Raw genomic sequence first — 22,295 nt, 5'->3', positions numbered from 1 at the left:
GTCTCCCTCCATCCTTTTCTTTATCCCCCTCTTTCCATTTATTTCTCCCTCTCTCTTTTCCTCTTTCTCTGTTTTCCTTCCTTCCTCCCTTGCCAATTGGCCACGGACTGCGCCTCCCTGGCACCTCGTTTGCTCAGGCCCACCGCTGGCTGCCCTCCCGCCTGGGAGGGGGGGAGGACCGGGGGAGCCTTCTCTGCATGGCCTCCCCTGGGGTTGCCAACCTCCAGGTGGTGGCCGGAGACCTGGCAACCCTAGCCTCTCCCCCCCACCGGGAGATCTACACCTGGTATGGCCCCCGAATGATGTTATAAATATGCAAATGGCCCTTGGCAGGAAAAAGGTTCCCCACCCCTGGCCTAGAGCCATAGAATGGGAGCCTCAGGGAAATCCTAGACTGGGTGGGGTTTAGACAATGAAAAAGGGCATTTTGGGGGAATGTCAAAGATTTGAATCTCCCCTAGCTTGTAACGCTACCTGTTTATCCTAGGATATCTTTGGAATTAAATATGAATAAAATAGCTGCAACAACCAAGATCTTACTGCTCTCAACATAGCACGACAGCCATCATGGAGAGATGGTGAGCTCCAATTCTATACTAGGGAAATATGTTTTGGTGAAAGGATGCTTCAGAAGCAATGCAGGAAGTGTGATGGGAGGAGGGGCAGAAAGGTGGCTTTCAGGGTGCCTGAAACAACTTTTAACTCACTGGTGGCAAAGAAAGAGAATTAACTTTGCCAACGAGGAAGGCTAGAACTGTTTGAACTGATAGAAGCAGAACAATTTCTGTATTCGTGCCTTCAGGATCTGTATGAAGAAGTGGCCAAGCAAAGACCCAAGGCTGTTGCGCAAGCAGTGTGTCTGTCTAGATGTTCTCAGGAGATCCCTGAATGGTGGGAGCTGTTGGAGGGTCTTTCTAGGGAACCCTTGGTCTATGGGAGTTTCCCAACAAGGAAAGGCACCTTTTCCCCTTTTCTCTCTTGCAGGGAGACACAGAAATCTGTGGAGAGCTATTCTTTAAGGATCAGGCGAACAAAGTTGCTGGCTGTTGAGAATGGGTTAGGCTAGCTGAAAACCATCACTGCTCTGGGAAGAGTCTGAATTTCTGGGCTTGTAGTATCTGATTTTCACTCACCTTCAGACAAACAGTGAGCACAGGCCTACTGTCAAATACCTGTTTGGAAAGAATAAAAAGTCCAAACGGAGAACCGTGAAAAACTAGGATTTTAATCATCCTCTGGGCTAAGAACCTTGGCATTATAAAATAAATTCCTTGCACCCCACCCCCAATATTTGTTATACTGGTACTATTGAATATCTGAAGTTAAAATATATGTTCCTGCATGAGGTGTTTCTTTGCTTCTTCGTTGCCCTTGTTTGCATGCACACAGACTGCCCCATCCTTGGAACAAAACTCCATACTGTTATCTAAGACACTGACTTACAAATTATGTGGAAGGCCCAAACAAATTTTGCTTTGTGAGCACAATAACGATTCACAGGAAGAGGGGCTGTAGCTCACTGATAGCTCATATATGCTTTGCAAGTTCAAAGTCCCAGGCTCAATCACTGGCATGCTCAGTTAATAAAATGGTAGTAGGACTGGGGAAGACCATAGCTTGAGAACTTGAAGAGCCACTACGTCTCTCAGTTGACCACAGTTGACTGGGTTCGATGGTCCACTGGTATAAAGCGGCTTCAAAATTGGATGTGTTCTGTTGGATGATGTTTGAGGATGCATTTATCATCTGAAGTCAGCACTAACCATAAGGAATTTACTTATCTAAACTGTACTTTCTAAGTATTGCTCCTTAAGATAGATACCCCACAGCTGTTTCTTGTTTTCCTTGAATCTTTCCCTGGCTTTACAAAATGCAAGTTTGCCTAATCCAGAATATATGTCCTAATGAGGGGCACAAAGAAGATTATGTCACCATAGGTCCATAGGTTGGCAGGTGTGAAAGGTGTACAGAAAGTTTTCAGTGACCATGAGAAAGTATGACCTTCCAACCAAAACTTAGCTCCCAAGGCAGTTTACAAAAGTTACCAGCCAGTATCACTTTGGAATCCATTGTGTAGGAAACTCTGTAGACAATTGCTTATTTCAATTCCACAAGCAAGGGAAAAATATATTGAACTGGCTACTTACCTTAACTAAATTAACAAGGATGTGGAAATCCCGTACAGCCATGTTCCAATGTAGCAACTTCTCTAGCTGTACCTGTGCAGTGGCAAGACAGTAGATAACCCTTTTTCCGACATCATTCTAGTGTTGCTACAAACAGAGCCAGCATGGTATAGTGGGTAAGAGCAGCGGACTCTAAACTGGAGAACGGGGTTGATTCCCCACTCCAAGCCTACTGGGTGACCTAGGGCTATTCACAGTTCTCTCAGAACTCTCTCATCCCCACCTACCTCACAAGCTGCCTGTTGTGGGGAGAGGAAGGGAAGGCAATTGTAAGCTGGTTTGAGACTCCTTACGGTAGAGAAAAACAGGGTATAAAAACCAACTCTTCTTCTTCCTCATGTATTCAGAAGCAAAAGGCACAGGTAAAACAACACAGATCTCGTTGGGTAAAGCACCTGTAGTGCTGAGCTAAAACATCACATCAGCCATATTAACAACTATTGCCAATCCAAGTCTATTTTTCATTTGAATCTGACAGTTTCTATTTGTTTAGATGTTGCAGGGCTGCATTTCACATTCCAAACTGTTTTTCTATATTATCTCCTCACCCCAAGCCCAGCCCCATTCCACATTCCTTTTAAAAGAAAGCAAAATGCTACACTGAGGAAATGTAGATTCTGTACCAAAAGTTAAACTTCTGCCAGTGAATAATCTATGTCAATTTATTTGGTCTGAATGTTCTACTTTGAGATAGTTTGTCAGCCTACCTCACTCGACTCTGATGATCTTCCAGCAGGAATGCTCCTCACTGAGCCTTCTAGCTGAGCCATCATTACTCGGAAGAAAACTGGAAATGTTTGCCTGGTGAAAGAGGGAGAAGAAGCTAGAACTCACCCCCCATCAAGGACTAATAACTGATTTCAGGAGCATTTATATACTATCTGGCATTTATGATATATGCCTCCAAGACCATTTTCCCCCTTAAGAATTGCTTAATGGAAGAAGATCTCAAGGTAGCCAGTATAATATAAGAACAATAACATATGGGGTTTGGCATTATGATTCAGAGATGGGGACAAGAAGTCAAAGATTAAAAGTCATCCTGATGGCACTATAGGACTAACTTTATTAACGCCCCCCCCCCCAAGATTGAACCCATGATCACATGAAGCTGCCTTATACTGAATCAGACCCTTGGTCCATCAAAGTCAGTATTGTCTACTCAGACCGGCTCTCCAGGAACTCAGGCAGGGATCTTTCACATCACCTACCTGCCTAGTCCCTTTAACTGGAGATGCCGGGGATTGAACCTGGGACCTTCTGCATGCCAAGCAGATGCTCTACCACTGAGCCACGTCCCTTCCCCTCACTCTTCCATGTATACACAGGCAGCTGGTTTCCCTTCCATTTGCAGCCCTTTACCACTTTAAATGCCATTGTGCAGGATCCACCAACTCTTAGGGGCACTTTTAGAGGGAGATGATAATGCAAACACTGCATTGGCAACAAGGAACCTCAGCCATTGTGTTCATGGTGGCTTATGATTAAAGTTACTTTACAGATGTTTGTGGATTCTAAGTGAAGTAATAAAGTCTTTAGCCATAGTTATTCATCAACAAAACAGTCTTGGACAGATTCTCAAATATGATTAATGGATAGTGGGATGAAAGGGGGCATGTATTCTGTACTGGACACATTCCACACTGCATCTGGTGGCAGGAAAAAATATGGGCTTCCTAAAACATTTTTAATCTTTTGGCAAATGAAAGCTGAAAAGAGCCACGCTTGCAGTTCTTATTAATGCAAAGAAAGTATTGAATCTAAGAAGGTAATGTAAGCACAGACACCAATAAACTGCCTTGTCGGGCTATCCTGTAGTCATTTTTAGGCAGGTAGTGCTCAGGAGAGCTCTCTGTTTCTCTTCCAGAGCATCAAATTTTGCAACTCCATAGCCCCACAAAATATTCTGAAGAGGCAAACACAGTCTTCATTTTTATGTAAGATTTACAAACACTGGCATACAAATTGGATTTTCCCCCTGCACATATTTTAATTTGGGGGAAGGAAAATTAGTCTAAATTAGCTGCACTAATGGATGTCTTTACCTGGTCAAAGTAGGGTAAGTAGAAGAGTAGCCATCTTTAGAAGAATGAATCAGCTCTGGAATCCCAATGCTCAAAATGTCTTCAATAGCTTTCAAAAGGTTGTCTGTGTGCTCCAAATAGATACTGTGTGGAAGAATTTTTTAAATGAAAATTACTCAGTGTTCTGTCTGGTATTAGCCCATTTTAAGGTTTTAAATCTGCACTATACTTGGCTTAATATACTGTAACAACAACAGAAAAGAGAAGCTATCCTACTCATTTCAGCGGCATCACTAATTCTGCAGCATGTAGCTCCACTACAATCTCAGTTTCAGTAGAAATTGCTACTCTATTATACATTTCGCCCTTCCTGGCAGTGCATGAATATATACATTGTTGCCTTCTCACATCTCCCTTATGGCTGAGGATAAAGGGTGAGAAAAGAGGCTAACAGAATTATCCCCAGAGTGCAAGAATTTTAATTTTGAACTATGGTAGCATACAGGCTTCAGGAACTGAAGCCTACTTTAGGAGCTCAGTTAAGGGGATAACCATCACTTTGAAGTCTGCCCTGAAGCAAATACTTATCCAGTGTTTCATAGGCTATAAGATGTGCTCCCCATAACATGAACTGGTCAGAAATTACTGCTTCATTTTGCACTAGCTGAAGTTTCCAGTCAGTTTTCAAGGGCAACCCAATGCACAGCACACTGCAGGAATCTAACATGGATGTGATCAGAGCACAATAAAAGCAAAAATGTCACTCTTAAAACTGCAGCTGGTTTAGCCATCAAAGCTGGTTAAAAGGCATTACATGCTGCAAACAAGACTGGGACCTCCATCTATAGACATTGAATTAATAAGCACCCGCAAGCTGCACACCTGCTCCACCAGGAGAAGTGCAAAGCCATCAAAATACATTGGCTGACCAATCAACTGACAGCACCACGTGCGTAACAAGGCACCTCTCGGACTTCCCATACTGTTGGGTTGGGATGAAGGGGGAGAAAGGGAACAGACGGACACCACAAATTACAAGAGGTTATGTTTTTAAACAATGGTTGGCAATAGGCAATTTTAAATGTGTGCATACTTTCACATGACATGGATTGACAGATACGCAGTAGACGTTTTGTAGAAGTGAGGATGCCCTGAAAAACAGCACACGGCGCCAGCCTTACCAGAACAAAGCGTGGAGAGCATCATTAAATTGCCTGCCCTTAGGACGAACTCCACTGGGCTCTATCCAAGATTGGCAGAGAAACTGTTTAGTGATGGAAGCTGTCAAAGAAGCAGAAAAGAAAATAAGAGATTAATTCCATAGGGCACACAACTGTCCAGTCTGATCTGCCTTCAGTATTCAGAGTACGTGGGCCAAATGCAATGCAATCCTGGTTTAATATTATCTTTATATTTCTTGAACATTCATTAAGCAATTAGGCAGCATAAGTACTAAAATGACTCTTTAGCGCATTATAATTCAGTGTAAACGTAACACTGCCAATGGAATGCTCAACCACATTCGATTAGGAGTAGGCCCTGGGATGGCATTCCCTCCTCTTGTTATGAAGCATGAATTTCTACTGCTGAACTTAATCACCCATAGGCAGTGACATTAACTGCAGCAAGAACTAACCAGCATCTGCCACAGCTGACATTGCTCAAGTTAAAATGGAGAAGGTAATCCATAATTGTCTACACATATTTAGTAAGTGCAAAATGTTTCTCCTTCTTAAGAGTAGGTCACTCAGGCATAATAAAATAAAAAAGACCAATGACTTGAGGGCCAAATGTGGGAGTGAACTATACCAAAGTAACAGCGTTCTACACCAGTAAGACCCATTCAACCCTACAGAGAAGATGGTGTCGAGTCGCTAACAGACTCAGTTTTCATAGTGATGATTTGTTTAATCACAACTTGGTTGCGTGAAGCAACTCTCAGATGAGCTACATGAACCCCTTACACCTGTATCACCTAAACCACAGTTTGTAGTACTGGGTGCACAGCAATCAAAGGCTCACAATCCCATAAACAACTTTCAATAATTTCAGTGGGGTTATAAACCAGTTTGACAAAACTTGCACTGACATAAAAGATTGTGAGCACTTCCCAATGAAATCCCGTCCTAAAGTCTAAAAAACACCAATGTCGCTAATTTATTGTCTCATAACTGAAGTCCTCTGCTATTGTTTCTTCTTGCTGAAGAATGATCAAGATGCATCAGAACACAGGTAAGGAAGCTTCCGTGTGCATTGAGGTGTTAAAAACTCTGCAGCAGACCTCATGAAACTCAATGATTTGTAGATTTCAACTAATCACAGCACAGGGCAATAAAAAGGCACCTGCTTAATATAAATTCTCACATCACAAAAGTGGCTCCTGAGCAGACTTAACTACCAGTCTACCTCTTAATATATTTTCCTACTGCGTAGTGACTGCTTTTACTACCTGTCATTAAATTAACTATGACAATTACAACTGAACCAATCCTCTGATGTTTGAAAACATTGCTTGCCTCCTTCAATATGATGGCTAGTGACATCGCTACTTTTAAAAATTTCTTTAGTACAATATAATTAGAAGAAATGCTGCACATGTTACCTATTTTATCATTTTTCACGTTGGTCATAGATTTTTCAGCAAGGCCAAGTAGAATCTGAGTGAGGCTCAGTGCACAATAAATATTGGGGACACTGTGCTGGAAATTCTGCAAATATTGAAAACTCTGTCTGCAGAGAAGACAAAAGAAAAAAAGAGCATTAAAATAGCTTCATGCCAGGCTATGCAACGGAGGTGGTGCTGGCAGCTTTAGCTGATAATCTCCATCTGAATGTAGACAAAAGCCATACCTCTTTGTTGCTCCTACTGGATTTATCTGCTGCCTTTTATACAGTAGAACATGTTATCTTGTTGAAATGTTTGGAGGCAGAAGAAGGTGTCAGGGGATGCACTTTGGATTAATTTAAACCATTCCTTATGGACCAGACTCAAAGGGTTGTCAACTGGAGACTAGTTATCAGGGTGGAATTTGTCCTGTGGTGTTCCACAGGGTGCAGTCTTATCCCACATGCAGTTCGATCTCTATGTAAAGCACTTAGGAAAAATAATTTGTAGCTTTGGAATTCAGTGCCTTCAGGATGTTTACAACACCCAGCTCTATATCTCTGTATCCATATCTCCTGAGAAAGTGGTGGAGGTCCTGAGCCACTGACTGATTGCTGTGTTTAAATGGCTGAGAAGAAACAAATTGAAACTGAAACCTGACAAGACAGAGGCAATGTTGGTTGGGAAGACTGGAGTGCTGAACGACATAATGCTTCCCACTTTTGATGGTGTTCAGCTGACCCTTTCTGACTCGGACAAGAGACTAGTAATACTGGACTCAGTATTACTATACTGGAAAAGCAAGTTAATTCAGTCACAAAGACTGATTTCTTCCAATTTAGTTTAGCCTGGAAGATGGCTCTCTACCTTGACTTGGATGATCTGGCCATCTGAATCCATACTACGGTAACATCAAGACTAGACTACTGTAATGCACTCTATATAGGTCTCCACTCAGAACCACCAGTTAATAACAGAGCTACAGTATTCTGTATTATCAGGAACAAAGGGGTACATGCATATTACTCTTCTTCTGCAATTATTTCATTGGCTGCCCATTAGCTACCAGGCTCAATTCAAGGTACTGGCCATCACATACAAAGCTCTTCATGCCTTAGACTCTCATATCTGCAGGACTGCCTCTTCTCCCCATGCCCCACCATGACACCTTCGCTCATCTAAACAGGGCCTTCTATAGGTGACACCTTGCAAACGGGCAAGATCAACAACTGCCTGTACATGTGCACTCTCTGTAGTAGCCTCCACCCTATGGAACAGCCTGCCTGAGGTGGTCAGGAAGGCTCCCACACTTTTGGCTTTCTGTAAATTATGCAAAACAGAACTATTCAGCAGGGCATTTTTATAAAGGAATTTAGATACATTAAAACAAATAATTCACAAAGATATTTTGAAATAGAGAATGGTGTGTGTGTGTTAAGTGCTGTCAAGTCACTTCTGACTCATGGCGACCGTATGAATCAACGTCCTCCAAAGTGTCCTTTCCTTAACAGTCTTGCTCAGATCTTGCAAATTGAGGGCCGTGGCTTCCTTTATAGAGTCCATCCATCTCTTGTTGGGTCTTCCTCCTTTCCTGCTGCAGAGAATGGTACTGTGCCCTATACTACCAATAGGTATTATCTGTTGCTGTATTTTTTATTATGCTCTCACTGCATTATATTTCTAGTTAAGTAATTCCATTTCTTGCATTAACATGTCATGTGTAATACTTATGACTTTCAGATTTCTGCAATCCTAGTCCTATTACATTGTTTATTTGATGTCCCCTCATCCTATTGATTGTGCTGAGTTACATGATATAATCTGCCTTGAGTCTGAGTAAATACATGTAGGTTCACCAGACATACATTCCTAATGTTCAGTTTTTCCTGTTCAGCAGTTAGTACTGTGGGCAATGCGTGAAACCATGGTTTAATTAAACTAAATATGGTTAGTATGATTGTCTGAACGAAGGCCACTGCAGTAACTATGGTTAGTCAGGGTCCATCAGACTAGGCTGTAAACCCAGGGTCTTGTTGGGTTATTTGAAGTGCTACTTTAAAACCACCAAGTGTTTAAGTTTAAGGGTCCTTTCCTTTAACCTACCTGAGCAGTTCCTCAAGAGAGAGTTCCTTCTCCCCTGGCTTGAGTCTGTGTGCAAGAACTTGGAGGCCTGCTTTCAGCAAGCTATGATTTTCACGTTGAGAAAATCCACTCCTGATAAAAGAAAAAGTATCAGATCAGCCTTCATTACCATATCTAGTAAGTGAGACAAGGACAAAAATGGTGTCCTGCCAGCTTTTGTCTGTCTTTAGCGCAAGACCCAATTGCTAAAGCTCATCAAAAAATTTGGGGGCCTTCTATAAACAGGACAGGACCATGAGCACTTGTTGCACAGTTGAGTAGCCCACCGTTTTCTTACTTTGCCGGACCTTGTAATAAAGCTACATTTCAGTTACTTTCTAACTAAAGTCGATTACAGATGTCTCTTAGTGGGGTGGTCTGCTGAAATGTGAGCCCCGTCCAGAAGAAAAACTTTAACAGAGGGTTGATATACATCCACGCCTTCATACTTGCTGTTTCACATACTCACCATGCAAACAGGAGATTAAAGGCTTGCAGTAATCGCTGGTAACAGGAGGACATAAGCTGGTGTTCCTGAATGTTGACTCCAGGTGCATCGACCACACCATGATTCTCTGCAAGTAGTGCCTTAATTGAAGAAAAAGCTATTGAGTAAAAAAAAAAGGTTGCCACACGTTTGTTTATATATGTTAACCTGCCAAACCCCAAGGAGTCCTGAGCTGGCCATGATGAACCAAACAGGACCTTTTCAGTAGCTAAATACAGTGTCTAGGCTGTGAAAGGAGCCTAGAACTGTGTTCTGGAGGCCTAGCTGATAACATGAAGATGACAGCAAGGTTGTGGCACAGCCATAACAAACCCAAGCCAAGCAATGTGTAGGGAAATGTTTATGGGAGCATCAAGGAAGACTTGGGGTTAAATGGGGGTAAAATGGCAGCGTGGAAAACATTCAAAGTGAGGTACCTCCTCTAAGGAAAAAGGTACAAAGTTTAGGGGCAGGTTTCTCTGTGACGCATTCCTCCTTCCTCTCTCCATCCCCTCTTTATTAATATCTCTGCTTCCTGATTCCACTGGCATTGCAATTTGGACCAGTCTCCAGACAGACAGCTATGAACTTGCTTTGGAATGGAGCAGACTAAGCCTCTAACTAGGTGGGGCAAAACTGATTAGGAGGGCAGAATGCTGTAGGGATAAAACTAAGCTTATTGATATGTAACCATTTGCTTTTTGTCTTCCCTGTCCACAAGTGTTATCATGTATTGCTTCATGCAATGAGCAATTACAGTCCAAGATTACTTATTAATCCACTGGATATTGTGTCAAAAAACCCTGTTTAATTCATTCTATCTATGTTCCTTACTGTTTCAGCATTTGTAATGTGGGGTTTACATGTTGATGTACTCTAAGTTTGTCTTCAGACCTGGAAGAAGTTGTGCATATTTTCCATGTGGTTGCACAGCGGCTTTAACAGTTGTACAGCACACTCCATCACGTCTTGAGATGATCTCTGACAAAGATGTGAGAATCCAACATTCCTGTTTCCTTTTCCCTGTGGGACAGCCAAGGTATTTCCCAAAATTACCATTTTCACTTATTTGGTGCTTAATATAGAAAACTTTGTTTTTGAAGTGGTTGGAAGTTGGCAGATGGGGTGGGGAGAAAAACATCAGATGTAGAGTTGTTTCCTCCCCTAGGTGAAAGCGGTTGTGGGCTCACCCTTTATTTCTGAAAATTCTCCTAAGTCCCTGCCCAGATGTAACCTGCTTTTCAATTATTAAGTAAGTGGGGAGGCAGGAGACTGCAGTTGTTCAGTAGTGATGGAAATACACTTTATACACACACAGAATTACTACTTCTTCCAGCACTCACCATGGAAGCTGAAAACAAATTCCTGGGCTAAGCCCTAGTAAGGTCTTAGCACAAATTAAGTAATTAACTCCAGAGGCATAGCCATGTTAGTTTGTTGTGGTACACCAAGAAGGAATTTCATGCAACCGTAAGTTTAACATATTTATAGTAGCACAAACGTTTGTGGCTAGAGCCTGATGCATGAAGTGAATCCCCAGTCTGTAGACAACACCACACAAATGGATATGCAGGAGAAAAATGGTGAACACGGGAGTAAAAATGCTATGAAATGCAAGAAATACACTGTGACATTTCTATGTATACCTTAAGTACGTCATAAGTACGGTAACCGTTCACAGCAGCTCTAACAGTATCAGTTTTAGCCTTGGTCAAAGCAATTAAATCTACTGTCCAATTCTATTTCAGCAATTATTTATGCTATAATAAACCTGTTCGTCTGTTGGGGCCACAAAGTTTCTTATTGATTGTAAGAAAGGCAATCTAACATGCATTGAAATGCATTCTGCCTTGGAGTTATGATCCCTTGGAATGAATTAATAAGTATTATATATTTAAAGAAATTAAGTTATCACAGGAAATTGTAGCTAATTTTTCCTAAGTCCATATGCACTGTTTAAGAAAACAATGGCGAGGATAGGGGAGACAAAACTGTCCCTTGCTTGGGGTGACAAAATACCTTAAGATGGCCCTTTTGGGTAGAAAGCCAGCACTAAACCTATGTACTGATATAGTCCTTTGCTTTCAGCAGGATCTTTACCTAAACGAGTTCTTTTTCAGCCTTTTTCCAAGCATAGGAACCAAGCCTCTGTCTCTTTTTTTGCACATACCTTTAAGAAAGGGGGTCTCTTTGCAGACGTTGGTATCAGTATAAATTCCAGCTTATGGCACAGATCTTCAAGAAGGAAGAGGAGCTCTGCTGGCCCTATCTGCACCACCTCACGGGTCTGTATTTTAAAGGGAGAATGCTCCAATAAGCCAAATGCCAATACCAAGCAGCAGTGATGGCTTAAGAGCTGACACTGGGCTATATTCCCCTTTGCTAAGTTCATACTGACAAATGGAATTTCTTTAGCCTCAGCTGCAACTTTGGACTGCAGCAAAGCTGATATCTGGGGAATAACCCACAGAAGACAGACACAAGTACCTTCATAATGGAATTATTGCTAATTCAGCTCCTCTTGCATCAGGGAACAGACTATTGGTTTCCTCTCATTACTTGTCCTTTATCGTTAACCCAACTATGGGACTAATTTTCTTTTTGCATTAATGAAAAGACCCTCCCCAAAAGAGTGAAGAAATCTTAGGTCTTCCAAGATTTCCATTATCTGTCTTCTCCTCCATTATCTGTCTTCATACAGTTCTTTAAATCTGCTTGCCTTTGTGTGCATCTCTGTGTCCAGAACAGACTTGGTCAGCAACCCACTGTGAAGGATGGTAAAAACTTCAAAGTCTAATTCACGGAAATATGCACTATAATTCTGCAGCTGTACCAAAGGGGCCTCTGATTCATTCTCTTTTGAGTCCTAAAAAGAAATCATTAGTGAATAAGCAGCTATGGATGTTATTCTTCACATTTCTGCATAACAAAGGATTGCAAGAACAGCTTCAGGTATTACCCGAAGCACTGCCAATCAAATACAGAAGTCAGTTTTGCTTTGGCTGGGTTTGCTTCTTGATAACATGTTACATGGAAACTTTCACAAGGGAAATTAACAGGCTGTAGATAGTCACAACCTGCACATTCCCCCTTCGCATATTATAGGAGTGCTGCCAGTCAGACACAGAAGTATCTGCACAGCATTTTGTCCAGTAATGTCCAAAGCTGTTCTAAGGAACGGTTTTTTACAAAAGGTAGACTCACTGAAAATGTGGAGCTCCAAATTTTTCTCAAGAAGATGCCTATTATATATACTGCACACCAAGATAAACGAATAAACGAAAAATAATGAAGCCACAGGTGCACTGATTCAAGGATGTAAAAAATCCTAGACACATAGCAACATGATGGTATCTCTTAGGAATCTGCAATATTTCTTTATTCCTGCCCTGCCCAACTTCATTATGCACTGACTTCTCCCCTACCTTGTTTTTTTTAATGCCGCCAATTCACAGCTGACTTATAGCAACCCCGTAGGGTTTTCAAGGCAAGAGACGTTTGAAGGTGGTTTGCCATTACCTGCCTCTGTGTTACACCCCTGGTATTCCTTGGTGGTCTCTCATCCAAATACTAACTAGGGATGACCCTGCTTAGCTTCTGAGATCTGACGAGATCAGGCTAGCCTGGAGCTATCCAGGACAGGGTCTACCTTGCTTACACCATGCCATTTAAAAAAACAAAATACAATTCTCTCTATATGCTTCCAGCCTGCAAGACTTTCACAAATCATCAGGAAGCAGCTCAGAGATCAAATTTCTATAATCCTAACGAAAAGACTGTCTCCTCCTGTTTCTGTGTGTAACTACAGTCTTGAGGTAGCCATCTGTTAGCTGTCCCTCACTTAAAGTAGACCGCCTGGCATTGACCAGAGCGTGGCCTTTTCCATCATGGCCCCTGCTCTGTGGAATGGGCTCCCTGAAGTGGTGCGGGGAGGCCTCTTTAGAGATCTTCAAGAGGTTCTGCAAAGCTTGTTTGCCAAGGCTTTTAACCAGGAGGGGGATGAGTTGTGGTTTGCTATTTTATTCAGATTTTAACTGGAAATGTTTTTAACTATTATTGTAAGCTTCCTTGGACCACAAGGAAATGTGGAGTATAAATGTTCTAATAAACAAACAAACAGCAGCACCCACCCACCCCATAAGAATGGGACATCTAGAACCTTTTCTGGCTGGCTGGTTTCAGCTTCAGGCTGATTTGCCTCTGTGTTTTCATCCCGCTCTGAATTGTCAACAGAGCTGTTTTTGCTGTCAGATTTTTTCCTTTTCCTTCCTGAAAAAGAAAAGTTTGAAAAAGAAAAGGTTATGCCAGCGTTTATTTGGTTACATGCAAACAGCAAAGCAAATAGAACAGAAAGAAGTCTCCATAAAGTATTACGCAAACACTATCTGGGATTTCAAACTTGAACAGTCTGCGCCCTCTTCACAACAGGGGAATGTAAATTCAGCTTGTTAATTAAGCTACTTGAAAAATCTGGTACAGCATATTACATGGTTATTGGTAAGAGCTAAAGTGGAGTCATGGACAAATGCTGGACTTAGACCGTAGAAAACTGGGTTGAACCTGCTTAGTCATGAAGCTTACTGGTTGACATTGGGCCACTCACTTGCTCTTAACCAATTGTTGAGAAGACAAAATGGTATACCCTCCCTTCCTCCAAGGTACAAATGTGATAAGTAATATCATTTCCCTTTGGAAAATGCTTGCTCCTATTTTCAAAGAACTCTGGCAAAAGTTGGGAAGACAGTGCAGAGGAACTTCAGAGAAAAGGAACATAATGAAAACAGACAAATATAAATGGGAGAAAGGAAACTTTTTCTCTCATCACAATAAGAACAGATTTATTAAAAAGGAGGAGGAAACAATTTTCACACACAGTGATGTTTGTAATTAAGTTTTTGTTTGTTTTAGAGAGGAGCCACATGCATAATTCTCAGGTTCAATTGTTGCATCTCCAATTAAAAGTATCAGGGTTGGGAAAGATCCCTGAGAAAGCCATTGAGGACTAGACAACCCAATAACATACCGTAGCTTTGCACTGAGCTTCAGTGCATCCACACCACCTTAAGTGTAAAGACAACCATTTACAGAAGTATAAACTGCATATTTTACCTTTGTTCTTGTTTTTGGTGGGGCCAGCAGTACTGATAACAGGTACTCCCGCCATCATTTCAGAATCAAAATTAGCAGGAGGAGGAACATAGCCAGGGCTTGCTGAAAAGCCAAAAGAGAAACAAGTCAGGTGATTGCTTCACATATTACTAAGTTCTTACGCAGAAAGTCCTTCCATATGGGAATTAATATGCTAACACTGCACAAACAAATGTTACACAAACTGTAGCATGCAACAATTGTACATGTACAGAGATTCTGAGCCAATAGTAGGTGCCCAACATAAGAATTCGTAGCATTTTGGCTATGTGCAGGATCATCATCTGTTATGACATGTACATGTACAACGGGCTAGTTCTGATGTGTATTTTCCACGCAGAAATTTTGTAACACATGTATCTGCCCAAGCTGATTAGAACAGCAGCAAAAGAACAGACTTCTGTGAAATGCTTCATACTTACTTACTCCTATATTTTTCCACTTAAAGCTTAACGTTCATAAGTCCTCACAGAGTATCAAGGCACCTAGTCTTCCAAACATTACAGCAAGGCTAAACTTGCATGTAGACTCTACTTAGAATTTTTTAAAATATATTTTGGTATGGGACTTTCTGCTTGTTGGCTACCAATAGTTACAGACAAAATACAGGAGAAAATAGCTGACCATCACTAATTGGGAGGTGTGTGGCACTCTGTGTGTTTCATGCATGGTACCACAAGCTTGCTTACAGTCCAGCTGCAGAGTAATCAAAGACAAGATGCAGATCACTACGGACTGAAGTGCCCTTTTGCTGGGTGTGGCTGGGGTCAAATTGGCATAGCATAACTTTAAATGGAATTATTTTATATCTTAAAATTATGTTATTTTATTGATTTCCTTCAGTTGCTGTTTCTAGGCCAAGCTCCCAAGACCAAGTATGAAGTAACTATGTATAAGAATGAATTAACCCAGCTACCATGCTAATTGAAAGTCTACTGCCAGATAATAAGAGGGGAAATAGCTAGCAAATACTAGGGAGTACCTGACTGAGAAGAGATGCTATCTCCTGGAGTCTATTTGAAAATACTGGCCTTGATCTCTCCCCTCCCCCACCCACACCCTTAAACCTGTAATTTGTGCATGCTTACCTGCTAAGTATTTTTCTAATAGACACTGTAACTCTGTAATGTTCTGTAGCCGAGCCAAAACTCTCCCTTTCATCTCAGGGTCTTCTTGTTGGCAGAAAGCATTCACAACCTTGAGACACAAATTGCATTTCTAATGTGTAGGTGAGGACATGGGGACTTTCCTTTTGAAGCAGCTAATTAAACAAAAGGATTTATGGGATACCTTCACACAACAAGGACTCACAGTCCTCAGTCCTATGCAGCATCAGGATACAAGAGTCAGAAAAACCCATATGCGTGATCAAAGCCACAGCTTCCTAAGGGACAGGATTTGCAGACGCATTCCTGGGCTTCTATGCTATGATCCCAGCCTGGAACATCTTTTTAAACAGGGGTCTGTTTTGAACTGAGCAAAGGCTGAAGGGTCAGTGACATTGGCTTTGCCCATAGAAAACACAGTTAAAGAGTCCTCTTTTCTCTGAGTCAGCAGTGTGATGCTGTAACTAAAAAGGCAAATGCAGTCTTGGGCTGCATCAACAGAAGTATAGTGTCCAGATCACGCGAAGTGATGGTATCGCTTTACTCTGCTCTGGTTAGACCACAACTAGAGTACTGTGTTCAGTTTTGGGCACCACAATTTAAGAAAGATGTAGACAAGCTGGAACGTGTCTAGAGAAGGGCAACAAAGATGGTGAGGGGTCTGGAGACCAAGTCCTATGAGGAAAGGTTGAAGGAGATGGGTATGTTTAGCCTGAAGAGGAGAAGACTGAGAGGGGATATGACAACCATGTTCAAGTACTTGAGGGACTGTCATATAGAGGAGGGTGCCGAGTTGTTTTCTGTTGCTCAAGAAGGTCGGACCAGAACCAACGGGTTGAAATTAAATCAAAAGAGTTTCCGTCTAGAAATTAGGGAGAATTTTCTAACAGTTAGAGCGGTTCCTCAGTGGAACAGGCTTCCTCGGGAGGTAGTAAGCTCTCCTTCCCTGGAGGTTTTTAAGAAGAGGTTAGATGGTCATCTGTCAGCAATGCTGATTCTGTAACCTTAGGCAGATGATGAGAGGGAGGGCATCTTGGCCATCTTCTGGTCATTAGGGGTGTGGAGGGGGGAGGCAGTTGTGAATTTCCTGCATTGTGCAGGGGGTTGGACTTGATGGCCCTGGTGGTCCCTTCCAACTCTATGATTCTATGATTCTCCTTCCTCTCCATCTTGAACAGTTTTCTCCTTATTCGTCTTAGCTACTCAATCCCATTTACCTACATTGGTCTCACAGCTACATTGGTCATCAGCTGAAGTACACAAAGGGAGAACTCTGCCTAAACCTCTGTTGCTGTTCATATATCTGCCGTGACAGCTTCGCTCATCCGAGCAGGGCCTTCTGCAGAGTTTAGATCCTATTCTGTAATTTTGCAACATTTAATGTGCCATTTTAACACTTATGCTTTGCTTCGGTTCTGTTTTTTTAAACTTCTTTTTGATTCTACAACCCAAATCCTATTTCCATTGTTTATTGAATGTCCCATCTTGTTGATTGTATTGACTCACTCTGTGTAATCTGCCTTGAGTCCAAATGAAAAAGGCAGACGATAAATAATGTAAATAAATATGGAGGTTTGAGTAGGGGGGCACAACCTTTTCAACATCCAAGAGGAGAGTGCCTGTATTGAGCCACTGCCTGGTTAGGAATACCACCTCAGTAATTTAAGAGGGGAGACTCTGGATATGTCCCCAAGTAGAACTATGTTTCAGAATTGTGCCAGGAGGTTGGAACAGAGGATTCAAATATTTTCAAAAGTGATGCTGCCACCAACACAAACAGCAAAAAGCAATTTAAAAAGGTGATAAACTGAGGGATCCTTTATAGGTTACTCAGCATGCATGCTCAAAAAGCCACTTGCACAGACAACGTGACATTAAAAGTATGCTTCCCACCCCCAATACTGAGAACAAGCTTTGTGTCATGACAAATGACTCTACTCTGATCCTCTCCACTCTAGAAAAGCATATCATTATTTGAGAAAGCTTCCTATTATGCTTCATTTCAGAAAGGCCTTCCCATACCACAGCTAGCTGTATCTCAACTATTAGCTAGATACTCAGAGGTTCATAACTTCTCAGAATAATCGTATTAGGGGAAATTCCAAGAGACTGTAGTAGGACTGCTTACCTCACGGAACCAGTTAAGTGTATGAAATAAGAGTGAGCAGAGTAGTTCACGCTCTTGGTTTGATAAGGAGTCTAACTTCCCTTCTTCCAGAAAATCAGTCAGATATAAAGGACACCCTGCAACACAATATGGTAAAAAGGGGGCTTTTAAGCCTCTTCACTTGAAATCAACATGAGATTCTCCACCCTGCCAATATCTTTAAGATCTAAATCATCAATAGCATTTGAATACAATAAGTAGAATCTTTGTGAAAAAGAAGATTCTGAGCTCAGCTCTCCTAGGAGATATCAGGCCTACTGATTACTAAAGGTAATTATGATTACTAAAGAGTACATTTCAGTCTTTCGAGAAAGCTGGATAGTACAACTTAAGAGCCCACTGATTGGGTAAAGAAAACCACTGTGCTCTACCTCAACCCTACTCCCCCTCACTCCTCACAGTAAATCACTGAGGTGGGAATTATACAGAAAAGCCAAGTCTCCATATGCTTTACCCAACAAGGCGTCAATTTCTTCCATGTTTCCATTGTTAATCTCTGAGATACAGAGCCTCAGCAACCGGAAGAATGGTGGCAGGCACACTGGAGACACTAACCTGTAGAAGAGGAGGGGGAAAAAACACAGAAATAATAGAATCTGGAACACAGAATTCTGTGCTACACATTCTGATTTTTGCCGCAAGACAACCCTAGTTTTACTGCACAAAGAGGTAGTGCAAGTTGGGCAAACTTTTAAGAGTGCACTTTTTGCAATTTCACAAAATTGTTACTGTCCCCAGCTTCTATCAAGGACAACAGAAGGAAGGTTAGTACAATGAGGAAACAGAAATACATGTGAAGACCCCAGTGTAGTACGACTGGGACTAGTTAATGCCCCAGTGTAGTACGACTGGGACTAGTTAATGCAAACAGTCCAAAAGTCCACATATGGATGATTCTTGACATGACTATAGCTACAAAATTGGTAACAGCAAAAAACCTGGAAAACTAGTAAACAACTCTATCATCTTGTTCAACTAAGATACGTATGGTCATATTAAAAATCATATTTTCCTAACAGTTGGAAATATTTTTTGAATTTTGAAAGAAGGAATTGAATTTGACTTTAGACTTGTTCAGTTGTGCCTCACTTTTACATTAAATTGGATAATGGAAATGAGTAAATAGTTAAGACTGAATGTTAACTAAGTAATTGTTATTAACAAGATTTAAAGGAGCAGTTGCAATATTGTAATGCTTGTTTATTTATAATTTTTTGTTGAGGGTGACTTGTTTCAAAATGAAAAAATGTGACTTGACATTGTATTGTACTGTAATTTCTTTTTCTCTGAAATAAAAATATATTTGAAAAAAGAAGAAAGAAATGCATGTAAAAAACCAGATGGATCAGGATTGCAAATTGCAGCAAGGAGGGGAAGGGGCTGGAACCTAGCCTCTCCCCCACAATACTCCCTTGTTTCTAAGTACTGAGCCGACCAGCCAACATGTTTTTCTCACAACTATATTGATAGAAACTTAATGTTTTTTAAAAAACGAAAGCTTAGATTTGCATGGTAACGACAAGATTTTGAGATAACAGTTAATATTGTAACCGGGCCTAGGGAATCATGCCTTAACAAATTCTTTATTCATCCCAATATGAAGCACTACTGACCTTTTCTCCTTGCTTAGGGCTGCTGTTTCTTCCGAGCTGAGATAGCTCTGAGACAGCAGAGGCAACAGGTTAATAACAATTATTCCCTCACTCTCCTCCTCTTCCAAGCTATACAGGGCCTTCACTGGGAGGAGGGAAGCACTGCAGAAGAACCAAAAACTTGTGATCAACTCTGTAACAGCAAATGCTCAATTACTCATACTAAAAACAGTGGCATTTTTTTGGACATACCTGTCACCTGAAGGAGGAAATTCTGTCACAAAATCTGCCTCAAAGTCCTTCACCACACTATTCTCAATCCAATTCTGGAGGAGACAAAACAGCAGATCTGCAGAACAACTCACTATTAAATGTTTCGATTTATACCCTGCCCTCACTCCCCGGCCAAGACTTGGCTCAGGGAGGCTATACTGCCCTGAAACTATACTGGAGAGGGAACATTTCTCAGAGGTATTCTCTCTCTTCAAAGTTGCAGCCAGATTGTTTTTTTTTTTTGGGGGGGGGGGGAAACCAACTATGTAAAATCCAATAAAATGTAATTACTTTTAGAAAACTGTAGCTGGATCCTCCTTTACCAAGTTAGTTTTTGGTATAGACTTTGGCATGATGAAATAGGGAAACAGAAACTATCCAGTGTGTGCAATGAGCAAGAGAGGAGGGTCAAGTCTCAAAGTGATTCACACAGGACAAAATTTTAAAGAGAAACAAGGACCCAATTTTTGCTAGGGTCCATATTTCTCTTGACAGGTGAACACGCAGAATGTTCACATAGAGAAAAATCTCCTAAGTCACAAACAGTGTATAGTCTTTTCTGCATTGCAGACTGTCTATCTCCAGGTATGACATGTGATAGATACCATGGGTAACCAAAAATGATCTCTCAGTGAAAGAGAAACAACAAAACATAAATTTTGTCTTTAATTTCTTTATATCGAATCTACTCAACCCTTTGACCTGTTTGAAGTACTGAGATTATGGGGGAGCGTAGGCTACTGGACTCAAACCTAACTGTTAATCGTTAATCAGCTTTCCTAGAACATCACCACAGCCATCAACCATCCACTGAACACTCTGTTATATTTTTATACATACACAGATATACTTTGTACTGTATTTCGAAAAACAATGGGACTCATAGACAGAAAACACATGCAAATGGGTCTAGCAGCCCCAGCTCTAGCAGCCCCAGAAAAGCCACTGTGAGGGAAGAACCGAGAGAGGGGAAGCAATGGAGAAGAGAAAGTGCTTAATCCTTTCCTGTTCCAAATCTCCTTCTCCCTCCCCCCCAGCTGCATGGAGAATGCAATTTGAAGCAAGGGAAGGAATAAGTACCCTAAGCACCCTCTGCTACCTTCTGACTCCCTTTACGAAACAAGGCTTTGTTAAATAAATCCAACCATTTAAGAATTATCTGCAGCAATAAAGAATCATTACATGAATTGTTATGGTTATGCAGTTTCAATAGCTGAATGGATGCAGACTGACAGTTCTGTATCCTACCAGGATTTGTAAGTCCAGATTCCCTTTCTGAACCAAGCTGGCAAGTTCATCGTAGTAGAGAGCCAAGGCTTGGGGAACCTGCTTGCAGCAGGAGCACACCAGCTCCAGCAAAGATGTAATCTGGAAAAAAAAAGAAGTAATTACTGCATGAAACTTTGCCCACAAATATTAGCGTACACTGACACTTCAAACATAAAGCCCCACTAGCACAATGATTACAGCACTTGACTGGTGGCCTTAAAAACAACAACACTATAATGGGCATTGTGCAGGCAATTTTTGTTAGCTGTGGATATAAAAGATCCCTTCTACAAATTCCCCTTTGAATATTATTTCAAGTTATTAAATGCAGGAGTGATCATGCATTCAGCTAGCAGTACTATCTGAACCCTCTCTCTGAAAAGCATTAATCACATCACACAAAACTATACCCAGGCCCCTCCTGTTCACCCCTTGGCTCCTCTCTGTTACCCAGCTTCATACCTGCACATTCGTTCTTGTGGAGAAATGCCCCCCCAAGAATTCACACTAATATATTCAATTGTACTGTGACTGCTCTCTGTCCATGTACAGGAGCCCAGCTGCAGACTAGTAGATGGCAGACCAGAGGGGGTTGAAGAGAGGAGCCCCATAAAGCTCCCAGTACAAAGAATGCAAGCTCTTCAGGCTAATGGCACTAGTCCAAACAAGACAATGGCATGCTACTCCACACTCTGATGCCAGGTTACATCCCAAAGGAATAGAGGCTAAGAGCTAAATGGCTAGGAAGTAAGCTTTCCCTTTCATGGCAAGAAATAACCCCCAGGTGGGATGGACTTCCCCAAGGTAGTATATAAATTTTCAGGACACAAAGACTCTCTTTTCCAGTTTCTTGGCCACAGGCCAAGTTTTACCTAAGGACTCCATCTTGTTCATGCAGCCAGGGACAATGGAGAGAAGACCCAACAATGAGAACTAAGGTAATGCTGTACTTTAAAACTACTGTAACTTCAAATAAAGCTAGTCTGTTCTATTTAAACATCATTTAGGAAGCACTTAGTGTTGGGATAGAGGTCTGTGTGTTTTCACCTTTTCTTTTTTCCCTTACTCAGTCTGAAATGCTTGAACAGAACATGTGCTTTCTTTTATTGAGTTTTTAAACTTTCCTATATTTTGAATGCTTTACAGGAAACTCACTATGGCTATTAGGCCTTTCTATCTGAACTGGGTTAAAGAGGAGGGGCTCACCATCCCTGGAGCACAGTAGCTTGAATGTGCAGTTGCAGTAAATCGCCCCCGAGCTAATTTGTGGAACGAAGTGTGAAGGCACAAGTAAGCAGAGCCCTGAACAGCAATGCA

The 22,295-nt window shown here is 41.5% G+C and overlaps 1 protein-coding gene across 1 annotated transcript in view; it reads right to left on the bottom strand.

The window, feature by feature from the left end:
• FANCD2 (FA complementation group D2) overlaps window positions 1-22,295 on the bottom strand; it is a 52,434-nt gene that overhangs the window by 5,223 nt on the left and 24,916 nt on the right. Inside the window, exons 20-38 of the mRNA XM_056855376.1 lie at window positions 20,958-21,077; window positions 19,689-19,762; window positions 19,458-19,598; window positions 18,299-18,399; window positions 17,806-17,921; window positions 15,660-15,768; window positions 14,533-14,634; window positions 13,583-13,692; window positions 12,143-12,289; window positions 11,594-11,710; window positions 10,318-10,446; window positions 9,406-9,524; window positions 8,919-9,029; window positions 6,813-6,940; window positions 5,392-5,491; window positions 4,232-4,354; window positions 2,894-2,987; window positions 2,148-2,219; window positions 1,134-1,172 (exon numbers count right to left, since the gene is read on the bottom strand). Coding sequence (XP_056711354.1) covers window positions 1,134-1,172; window positions 2,148-2,219; window positions 2,894-2,987; window positions 4,232-4,354; window positions 5,392-5,491; window positions 6,813-6,940; window positions 8,919-9,029; window positions 9,406-9,524; window positions 10,318-10,446; window positions 11,594-11,710; window positions 12,143-12,289; window positions 13,583-13,692; window positions 14,533-14,634; window positions 15,660-15,768; window positions 17,806-17,921; window positions 18,299-18,399; window positions 19,458-19,598; window positions 19,689-19,762; window positions 20,958-21,077 — 2,052 coding nt within the window. The remainder of the gene's footprint in view (window positions 1-1,133; window positions 1,173-2,147; window positions 2,220-2,893; window positions 2,988-4,231; window positions 4,355-5,391; window positions 5,492-6,812; window positions 6,941-8,918; window positions 9,030-9,405; window positions 9,525-10,317; window positions 10,447-11,593; window positions 11,711-12,142; window positions 12,290-13,582; window positions 13,693-14,532; window positions 14,635-15,659; window positions 15,769-17,805; window positions 17,922-18,298; window positions 18,400-19,457; window positions 19,599-19,688; window positions 19,763-20,957; window positions 21,078-22,295) is intronic.

The sequence above is a fragment of the Euleptes europaea genome, chromosome 1 (assembly GCF_029931775.1).
Source record: "Euleptes europaea isolate rEulEur1 chromosome 1, rEulEur1.hap1, whole genome shotgun sequence".
Taxonomy (NCBI): domain Eukaryota; kingdom Metazoa; phylum Chordata; class Lepidosauria; order Squamata; family Sphaerodactylidae; genus Euleptes; species Euleptes europaea.
Note: the sequence above shows the minus strand (reverse complement) of the source record. Positions and strands in the feature narration are given on the sequence as shown.